The sequence below is a fragment of the Dasypus novemcinctus genome, chromosome 9, assembly GCF_030445035.2.
Source record: "Dasypus novemcinctus isolate mDasNov1 chromosome 9, mDasNov1.1.hap2, whole genome shotgun sequence".
NCBI lineage: Eukaryota > Metazoa > Chordata > Mammalia > Cingulata > Dasypodidae > Dasypus > Dasypus novemcinctus.
This window is the reverse complement of record NC_080681.1, coordinates 115,519,142-115,529,640: the sequence shown is the minus strand read 5'-3', so window position 1 is coordinate 115,529,640 and position 10,499 is coordinate 115,519,142. Positions and strand designations below refer to the sequence as shown.

The 10,499-nt window shown below is 56.5% G+C and overlaps 1 protein-coding gene across 4 annotated transcripts in view; it reads right to left on the bottom strand.

Moving 5' to 3' along the window:
- Positions 1–3,989: 3,989 nt before the first annotated feature.
- CAPZB (capping actin protein of muscle Z-line subunit beta) overlaps positions 3,990–10,499 on the bottom strand; it is a 188,671-nt gene continuing 182,161 nt past the window's right edge. For 2 of the 4 annotated variants that reach the window (XM_058304251.1, XM_058304249.1), the window contains exons 7-10: positions 9,706–9,771; positions 8,912–8,988; positions 7,480–7,592; positions 3,990–4,841 (exon numbers count right to left, since the gene is read on the bottom strand). In XM_058304251.1, coding sequence (XP_058160234.1) covers positions 7,490–7,592; positions 8,912–8,988; positions 9,706–9,771 — 246 coding nt within the window. In that variant the 3' untranslated portion in view covers positions 3,990–4,841; positions 7,480–7,489. The remainder of the gene's footprint in view (positions 4,842–7,479; positions 7,593–8,911; positions 8,989–9,705; positions 9,772–10,499) is intronic. The other 2 variants (XM_058304252.2, XM_058304250.1) reach the window with 1 other exon arrangement.

Below are 10,499 nucleotides of genomic sequence, written 5' to 3'. Positions count from 1 at the left end.
CCGGCCCTGGAGGCCCAGCAGGGAGGCTCCCCGGGGCGCCGCCTTCGCAGTCCGGTAAGGGAGCGGCCTGCGCTTAGTAGGCCTGGAGGTGGGAGCCCGGCCACGCCGCGCCTGGAGGGGGGGCAGGAGCTAGCCCCTAAGCCTAGAGCCTTTCAAGGCGAAGCCGAAGCCCCAGGGCGGGATTTTGTTCACCTGGAGGAAGAGCCCCCTGGGTGCTGCCGCTGAGGAGGGAGCAGGGGCTGGGGGTGCCTCTGAGGTTCAGGTGGGCTGTGAGGGCGAGACAGGCCCACCTCCCCTGGCCCCGTGCCCTGGAGGTGCCCGCCAGGCACTGGGTGGGCCAGGCCGGGCGGGGGTGGTCTGTATTCCATGCCCATCCCGAGTCCTCCCAGCCGCCCCCTGAGGTAGTACAGTCCCGATGGCCCTTTCCGGAGGGGGAAAACAGCTTAGAGGAATTACGCACCTGGCCCCAGCTCACCTGGCTTGGAGGGGCAGCTGTTCGATGATCGGAAGGTTTCAGCAGCAGGGGCCATCCCACCCCCAGCTGGAGCTGGGGCTCCTCAGAGTCTCCTCCTTCCCCGGCTGGGGGTCCAGAGCTTGTGGCCAGGTGCAGTCCAGCTTCACCCTTGCTCTGCTGGGCTGGCGGTCCTTCTGGCTCCCTACCCGCCATCCCTGAGCAGAGACCTCCGCAAGGCCCTGGTCCTGTCCAGAATGCAGGTGCCCGCTGTCGGCCGGGATGTCCGGCTCCATCCCTGAGGTGACCTGGGACCAGGGGGCTCCCTCCCTGGCCTGCCTGAGCCCCAAGTGCTGGCCTGAATGTCCAGAGCCAGGTGGGGACTCGAGGAATTAACACAGTCCCTTCCTCAGGGAGCCCTCATCTGAGAGGGCAGACGTGACCCCTTCTGACAGAGGTGATGGCTCCAGCTTTCAGCCATCACCCAGCTTGCTGGGAGAGCTATGGTTCTTATCTCGAGGAGTCCCTCTCTGATAGGGGAGCCCCAGGTCTGATGGGGGAGGCATCTCCCTGGCTCTGGAGTGTGTCTGACGGAGGAGGCGCAGTCCTTGCCCTCGGGGGAGTCCAGCCTGCAGCTCCTCCAAACCTCGACTTCCCCAACCCCGTGGACCTGTGTCCTGGTGCCCCTAGCCTGGGTCCCTGGAGCCCTGTTGAAGGGGCTCATGACACATGCAGGTGTCAGGGGCAGAGATGAGGGTGGGGCACGGGCTTTGCAGTTGTGCACACGGCGCAAAGCCTGCTCCAGCCACTCGTAGCCGCAAACATCCGAAACCTGTTTCTCCATCTGCTCCGCGGAACCAGAATGATAACATCCACCTCAGCACGTGCCCCAGCACCTGGCCTGTGTCAGGGCCAGGTAAATCCTCGAGGCTGCGTTCGCTTATCCAGCACCTGTGCCCTTCCCAGGGACCCTCTCTGCCTAAGTGGAAGGCAGGCCCACCTGACTGGCCAGACTCCAGCACTGACTGCGCCCGAGTCACCAGGTACCCCAGGTGCGTTTCCTTGTCTCGCCTCTTGCTCCTTGCTGCAGGTCAAGGGATGCCCGGGTCCTCGCATCCAGGTGTGGCCTGGGGTCGAGGGCCCCACCGCAGCCCCCACCTCGGGCCTGCACAGTTCTGCCTGGAGGTTTCCCGGGCTCCGCAGGTGATGCGGACCCACACATGGCTGCCCTTGTCCAGGAGCACCTCTTCCCCTCGGTGCACATGGCCCCGCGGGCTGGGCCTTTCACCCGAGACCCCTCCCTTGACGGGGCACCATGGAACCGTTGCCTGTAAGGCTGGGCTCTGTCCACTTGTCCACACGCTGGGTCCCCCCAGCTGCAGGGGCAGGGTGAGCTGGGCTGGCGGCTTGCCCCCACCCACAAAGCAGGAGGACCTGGCCGAGCCCAGCTGCAGCACTCACTCCCCAGCCTCCCGGCCCTGGGCTCCCCTGGGTCCGCTGATGGACCCTGCCTTGTCGTGGAGCCACCTGAGGCAGGGCCTTTAGTTCCTGGGGCTGAGCAAGCGCAGAAAGCCCTAAGGCCGCCGCCTCCCCACCCATTCTCCAGACTTGGCTGTCACGGGCACTGAAGGCCTTTCACAGCACATCCACCCTGACCCCGTGACAACCCTGAGGGCACGGTCACCCTTACGTGCTCAGTAGTGGTTAGGTTTGGTAAGCGTCAGGCAGCCCTCCCATGGGCTGGTCATCATTGTACACCCCAGCACATGGTGCTCAATAAATGCTTGGTGAGTGAACAGTTCAGTTAGAGGGATCCTCTGTAGTGGAGGGCAGCCACATAAGCCACAGAGAGGGCAGGTGGAAGAGACATCCTCGCGTGGAACTCAAGGCTGCTGGAGGGAGGGGACAGACACAGGCTCTGGGGCAAGCAGCGGGGGCTGGGAGCAGCTCCATGACTCCCTGTTAACGGGGGGGGGGGGGGGGGGGGGGGGAGCTGCCTCAGGCTTGTGAGAGTTCCAGGATGCCAGCACCTGGGGCCCTGTGCCCAGAGGGGCTGAGCCAGGCACATGCTTTCCTCTTTGGGGTTCCTTGATTCCCAGGATCAAAGGGGAAGCCCTGGCAGAAGTGTGAGCAAACAGCCGGGAGAGGGTGGGCTGGCGGACACCTGGAGGGATGGGCGCTAAGGCTCCTCTGGGCATCTCCGGAGCAGGAAACCCTTCCGGTGGGAATGCCAACAGTTCTGAATGGCTTTCAGTCTCTCAAGACCGGGATTCCCTGGAGAGAACACCTTAACTGGCCAAGCAGGGGCCATGCAGGGGGTGACGGGTGCACCCTGACTGCACCGAACCAAGGCTGCACCGGATGGAGGTGGGGTGGTACCAGAAGGGAAGGTGCTGAGTGCCTGCTCCACCCTGCCAGTGGTGGAGGCTCCTCACTCTTGGGGGGCTACCCCAAGGGCTGTGCGCAGCAGTTGAGTAAATGATTTGAATGAAAGAAAAGTTTGGAGGTAAGGAGACTTGGAAGCTGCCACCAGAAGACCCTTGGGAAGGGCCCCAAGAGGCTGATTTGTTAAGGTAACAGCAAGGGGGAGAGGGGTGAAGGGTGAGGGAGACGGAACCCTGCCCAGCTTGAGCCCCAAGCAGGCTCCCGACTCCCCGATGGGGACATGTTCTGCAGCTGCTCAAACCCAAGTCTCACAGCCTTGGATTTCAGCCTTTTCTGTGGCTGCCTTACCTTTTTAGAAACGTTCGAGGGGCTCGCCAGCCTCCAGGTCCCTCCCACCAAGGCAGCCAAGGGAACAGGGAGTGAAGTGGTCAGGAGGTGGCTGGGGCTGCGAGGAGGCCCCAAGCATTCTGTGACCACTTGCTTCCAGCTGCAACCACCCAACCAACCCAGTACCAAGGCCTGTCGTCCCCAGGGCACTGGTCCCAGCTTCATTATCAAAGAACTAGTCTTGATGGTCTCCTTGGAGGATTCCAGAAGGCAGGTAGGATCAGGCCTGGCATACATTGCATACATTGCCACAATTTCTGGGTTTCAATTGTTTTGGCCACAGACAGTATGGGCTGGGGAAGGTGTTACAAGGAGTCAGACCTGCTTTAGAGCCTCTCCGGAGGCAGGAGGGAGGGGAGAACCGTGGACTCTGCAGCCGACAGGCCTTGGGCCAGTCACCTGTTTCCTCACGTTTGCGGCCGAGGCCTGTGGGGAGGAAGGCAGGCGTCTGCCCACACCCCTCTCGCCATCCCGACAAGATAAAAGGAAACCCCAGGGTGGGGACCTTCAGGGGGCAGGAAGGAGCTTCACGTCGCACACCTTGTGTTACGCGAGAGGCCCAGCTCTGTAGGGTGGAGACGCGGCCAGCCTGTGTGGAGAAGCCGCACGGCACTAAGCGAGGACCTCTCCTGTCACTCACTCCCTCTGCCTGAGGTGAGGAGGGTCAAAAGCCCTGCCAAGCTTGGCTCCAAGTCCCCACCTCGGGGTCAGTCCTCAAGGCCAAGGCCACAAATGCCGGGGAGAAATAACACAACAAAACCAATGCTTACTGCATCCCAGTTTCTTTTTATTTTTTTGTTTTTATTTTCCTTTTTTTTTTTTTTAAGTATGGAGGCTCAAGTATAAGATGTAGAATTTTTTTGTTTAAGCTTTACAAAAAAAAACAACAAAATAAAACAAAAACTTCTTTGCATTCCATAAAAATTGACAGAAAAGCACCTGGCCAGAAGAGCAGAACGGTCAGCAGATCCCCACCCCCACCCCAAACGTGCTCTCCGCCGGGCAGGGGCAGGCCTGAGCAGGACAGCGCTGAGGGCTGCCTCCCCTTCCTCCCAGAGCCGTCCCGTTCCCCCAGCCCCCAACCCCAACCCCAAGCAACTCCCAAACACACGTGGAATCAGATTTCCAGTTTTCCTTCTTTCACACACCAGTTATTTCATAAAATTTTTTTGTTTTACATTTTTTACACCAATGTAACAAAAAGGTGGGAGGGAAGGCAGACAGACAGTGTATTTTATGCCTATAAATGGAGGGCAGGAAGACGGGGCTGGGGGTGAACAAAAAACACAGTCTCTATAGAAATAGCCAGAGTTTCGATAGCAAAATGTGGTGGGAAACAGGCCTCAGAGATGGAAGAGGGTGTTTATCAGGTTTTATTCTCAGGGAGAGATGGCGCTGTGCGGTTGATGATGCAAGGTGTTAGGTGACCTGTTGGTGGGGGAGAGGAGGGGAAAGGGGAGCAGAAAACGAGTTTTCTAAGAAAGGAACCTAACGGGTGCATGGCATGTCTGGTTAGCGTGAAGCAGAGGTTTAACTTTGCTGCTTTCTCTTCAAAGCCTCCACCAGGTCGTTCTTAAGAGCTTCTTGTTTTGATTTGTCTGCAAACGTCTGCACAGACCTGTGAGAGAGGAAGAGAGTTGTTAGTGGCAGCTGTGACAGGCGGTGTGGCAGTCAGCTGGGGATGGGGGGGGCTGGGCAGTGGCTGAGCCTCTCTCCAAAAGCTCAACCTGCACCCTAGCCCCTTCCTGGGCTCTCGGGAAGCTCTCAGCCCACACAGACAGATGCTCACCTCTGCGCTGGGCTAGGGAACCCTTGGCTCTAGCCACCAGAACCCTAAACCCACTTTTCTGAGCACAGGGCTGTGTCCACTGAGCTGGGAGTTGGCTTCTGGACATGATGCAGCAAAGACCCTCTGCTTCAGACCAGCGGCCCCAGCTTCTGACTGGGAAGCTACCCTGTTTGGTGGGAACTCAGGCTCGGGGCTGCAAGGGGGAGGACCTTGGGATTTGGGGACCCCTCTCTAAAGCCTCCCCCTCCTTGTCCCACAAATGCAGGGGGCAAAGGCATCCTACCCCAGTGCTTCAGGAACCAGTCCATTCTGCCCGTCTGTTCCCCTCTCCTGCCCGTCCCGGCACACTGGGTGCACGACTGAGGCGGACAGAGGCAGGGCTTTTAGGCTTTGTGGTGAGGCAACATTGCCTGTTGACTTGGCCGAGAAATCCCCACAGCCTGGATTTCAAAAGGCAGCATGGGAAAGAGGTGACTGACCCTGAATCCCTGCTATCAATTCCTGGATTTGTGGGAAAAGTTAAACACGACTGTGTTTGCTCATGTGCATTAACACTCTTCAATAGGCTAAAACAACTAACATTTGTGGAGAGTTTACAACTTACCAAGTGCTTTTCACATATTCCCCCTAATTTAAATCTCACAAGCATCCTGGGGGAATCTTACTATTATTATTTATTTACAGATGAGGAGACTGAGGGCCAAAAAAGTGCCCACTCGTAATTCCCTGAATGATCCTTTTGTCAAATTTACAAAGTAAGTTGGGTTAACCAAAAACTTAATAATTTATAAGCTTTAACAGTTTCAAAGCAGTTTATACATTTTATAAATAGTCAATTTATAAACTTTTAACAGTTTCAAAGAAAAAAGGATGCTTAGAGGAACTGCTATGGAAAGCATGCACAATGAGAATCTTAAATTTGATATATGCTGACTGATAAAGAAGGAGAAAGAAGGGTCAAATTATTAACCTACCAAATGCCAAAAATAGGTAAAACAAAATGGAGGAGGGATTTGGAGAAGCAACATCAGCCATGTTAAATTCTGGCTATTGAATCCTTAGAACAATCATGGAAAGAGTCCTCAAAACAGTAAGAGGTTGGCATAGACAACACTTTGAAACAATGTGTATAAAACTAAAGTCCCATGAGAAATGCTGACATGTAGTGGATGCCACTCTAGGAGGCGTTTCTCTGGCAGAGGGCCCTCGCCTGTTGGTGGGACCACCCCTGGCCCCAGCACGAGTCGCCCTCCAGCTCCTCCACCCACTCGTAATGGCTCCCTGGCCTGGGTGGGGCTGGCTCTTCTGGGAAAGAGGCGCCCAAAACTCAGGTGTGGGCTATGCCCAATCCCCCAGCAGCTCCAAAAGAGAAAGTTCCAATCAGAATCAGGCATGGGACAGGAGATTAGGCTTGGACAAATGGGAGGCACAAGGAGCAGTCAAGAGCTCAGGAAGATCACTCACTGCCAAGCAGCCTCAACCCCACACCCGAGGCACTGTGCCACTCAGTGTGGGAAGGGGCACCTGCCCAGAACACATGGGTGCCCAGCTGCTCGACAGCCTCCAGTGAGCAGCCAGGGAGCGGGGCCAAGGGAGGGATCTGGAAGACTCTAGCCCCACCCTAAAAGCTCCAAGAGTGAGGAGAGGGCCACACCACCACAGAGCTCTCTGCAACACTGTCATGGGCTCCACTGGCCACACTCTGTCTGATGGCCCCAGCACGGGTCTGAAGTCGGGGCACGCAGGTGAGACTGGCTCGCCACCATTCCGCGGATGCACTCCTTTTGGGAAATATGGAAGAACGCCTCTACCCGGTTCCGTAAGTGCTCGTCACCTCACCTCCACCCCTGGATATCCCGAGCTTCTCCCGAGTCAGGCACCTGGGATCCAGGCCTGGGAGGGAGCTCCTATCCCTTGGGCTCTACAGCCCCACCCAGCTGGGTTTCTGAATATCTTATTTTTAAATCAGTGTTCTCCTTTCTGGGGATGTTGACGCTTTCATCATCTGTATTTGTCACAAGCTCAATTTCTTACTGAGAAAGGGGCTTATTTGTTTTCTGAATCCTTGGTGGCAAAGGTGGGGACAGAACGCAGCTACAAATTCACCAGATTCAGAGTTACTTCCTAAAGATGTGGGTGAGCAGGGGGAGGGCACAGGGCCACTCTGTTAGCGCCGAGGTGGCTTCTGCTTCTACTAGGGGTCTCCAGGAGGAAAAGCTGAAACCACCCAGTTTCCCCACACCCAACCTCTGCCCCGATGCAAAGCACATACCACACGCACAACACGTTTCCACGTTAGGTGGGGCTGAGACTACACATTAACGTGGCTGCTCACCAGGCACGAGCGGAGGCGGAGGGTTAGTGGTGTTTAAATGGCTACATGGCAACAGCCAGACCAGCGGGGGTCTCGGCGGGTTGGTGAGTCCTGTTTAGTGGGGAGGGTGCTCGCGCCTCTCAGGCAGGGTACCTGGATCGGCTTAATTATCAGGCTGGATGTAGATCTGGCGCTGGGTCAGCACTTGAGAAAGCTCCCTCTGCAACTGCTTAAACTTTTGGTTGTCAGGGATAGCGTCAATAGATCTATAGAGAGTGTTCAGAGATGAGTGAAGCAGAAGGGAAGAGAACAGGGAGAATCTGGGCATACAGCTGAGGAGAAAATAAAGGGCAAGTACACATGGCAGAAGAGAAGGGAGCAGTCGCCAAGGCCCCTGCAGCCCACGGGCTGACGGCGGAAGCCCTAGCTGGCCAGGCCTGCCCTGGGGCCGGCACCTGTCGGGGGCTCACAGGCACCGTCCTGCAGGCAGGGAGGGCGAGCGCCCTGGAGGGGAGGCACCCTGAGCAGTATGGGTGTGGGGGTGAAGGGGCTCAGGCGCAGGCCTGGCACTGACCACAGGCTGGCACCCCGTCACAGGCCAGGGCGCTCTGCGCACAGATGACATAGGAGGCTCGAGGCTCAGGAGCACGAGGAGGGAAATGTTGCCAAACCCACTGGGGCCAGACTGAGTTCCCCAAAGCGGGTAGGGTGGATGAGCAAGAAAGCAGAGAGAGAACGTCCCAAAGAAAACTCTTATATTTTAAAACGGTTGAGCAGGCAACTTAATCTCCCTCAGGGACAAGTTCACAAGGGGAGGGGGGCAGCTCCCAGAGGTCAACACCACGAAATGGGATCAGGGTGCTGGAAACCAAGGGCAGAGCGAGAACTCTGGACTCATGCGGTGGTGGCGGCCTGCAGAATGCTTTACAGACTTTTTACCATCACATCTCATTCCTCGACTGTATGAGATGACTGGTCCAAGGTCACAGTTCAGAATGACAGGCTTGGATGAGAGCCCGGCCTCCTGACTCCAGGGCCAGAGCTTGCTCCATGCTGCCCACACTGTCCTCCCAACGGGGCTCTGGCCTTCTCCTTGGAGACCGGCCTCCTGCTCTGCCCTCCGTGGTCCTGAGGACCCTGGCCATGGCCAAAAGAGCCCTGGCAGAGGACACCAGACAGACTGGGACCCTTCCAGAAGGCAGCAGGTTGTAGACCCATTTCTGTGCTATACTGTCTCAGAGAAGACTGGAATGCCCGTGGCTTGCCCCCCTCGTGGGTATTAATGTCTGGTTTGGAGGTCCCCTCAGGGCCCAGAGCCAAAGGGGCTGGGCAGATTCTTTGGATGGGGCAGAGCCCAGGATGAGGGCACCAGGTCTGCAGAGGTGACTGTGCTCCAGAAAACTAAGAAGGGGGCTAAGAACCAATATCTGAGAACGCCAACTATGTACCTACGTATGAGGTTCTTCACCTCTGGCATCTCCATCATCTGCCCTATAAAGTGGGTACTTTAGCCCCATCTTACAAAACCCACCTTTTGAATCCCTATCATTTCAGCTCCAAAGCCTGTGCTGTTGGGATACATTACCTCAGACCATTAACGATGTCCTTTGTTTTTCCAAAGTAGATCTCATTCAGCGTACTTCTGATTTTATTCTCCATGTCCTGGAAAAGGAAGTTGGTCAGACATGAGGGCTAACAGGCACCCTGGGGTCCACACCCTCCAGCCTCCCCTGAGCTCCCTCCTGCAGCCCTCAGCTGTGACCACGGGTTGGTGCATGGTTGCTCCAGAGCAGCCAGCAGAGCCACTCCCTAATGTGTGCTCTGAGGGCTTTCCCGTGTCTGTGCATGGAGGAATTCAGTACCCAGGTACTGGCAGCCAACTGGGACCACTACTGGGAGCTGTCTAAACCACATCACCATCCTTCAACCTTTGCACCAATTTTGTGAACAATTCTATGAAACTGGAGAACACCTCATCTTCTTCCAAAACAACGTGGTGACAAGGAAAGGCTGAGGAGGCTGTGCTGTAAGTTCCTCCAGAGCCTCAATGGAGTTCCAGGGACCTGTTTCCTCTTAGAACTCAGGTCTCTGTTCACACCCAGCCAACTGGGGGAGAGAGGACTAGCGCTTCTGGGAGCCAATGATGGAGAGGAGTTTTCTGGGAGCAGAGGTGGGGGGTGGGGGTGGGGAAGGGTGCCTTTGGAGCCTAGAGCCTTGCCTGCATCCGAATCAGATGGCTCAGAAAATACCAGGCCAGAGCAGAAAGTGAGAAGGGCTCCACAGGCTGCTATGGAGTTGAAAGGAAGCAGGGGCAGAGGCCGCGATGCCACATGCTGTGTGTAGGGGTGAGAGTGCACTAGAGCCCAGAAGGCCACTCACCTCCACCAGGCGCCCAATGTTGGCTATGTGTGGGGAGGAGTCGCTCACAGTTTCATCTTTCTCCATCTGCAAAAGATAAAAACATTCCTCTAGGGTCACGGAAAGGCAGGAGCGCCCTGGGAATGGCGGCGTCTCCCCACAGCACGGCCCAATTCCAAAGTTTGCAGAGAGCCAACTGTTTCCATGGACAGCTCTGGGGAGCCAGTGCAGGTGTTACAAGGCCACTTTTCCAGCCAAAGAGAACAGAAGCTCAAAATGACTTAAATTTCAAGAAGAGCCCAGCCTGCAGAAGCCCAGAGCCCCCATGTCAAGCAGAGTTTCCTGCTGCTGCCCTTGGGAGAGTAGATACCCCCAAGCCCACAGCAGGGAGAACCAAGGTGGCCACGCTTGACAGGCACTGGCTCATCAAAATTCTGCTGGCTAGGTTTGTCTCCATACACCACTCACAGGCACGGCTGCCCACCCCCAGATTCAGGGCCTGACACAGGGTGCAGCCAACGGACCATGCTGCTGCTGCTCCCGGAATGCCTCCCGTACAGGACATGATGGAATGGTCACCTTAGGAGGACGGCAGGGAAGGACTAACAGCTCTAACAGACAAGTGTACTCGGAGGCTCAGAGAGGTGCAGTGATTTGCCCAAGGTCCCACAGGTAGTAACGGCAGAACCTGACTCAAACCTGTTTGTACGTTCAGAGTCTGGATTCTCTCCGTTCTGTGAAGCTGTGGGGTCAGCTGTATGACAGTGGGGGAAGATACGCAAGGAGTCGCAATCCAGGCTCTTGGATTACAATGT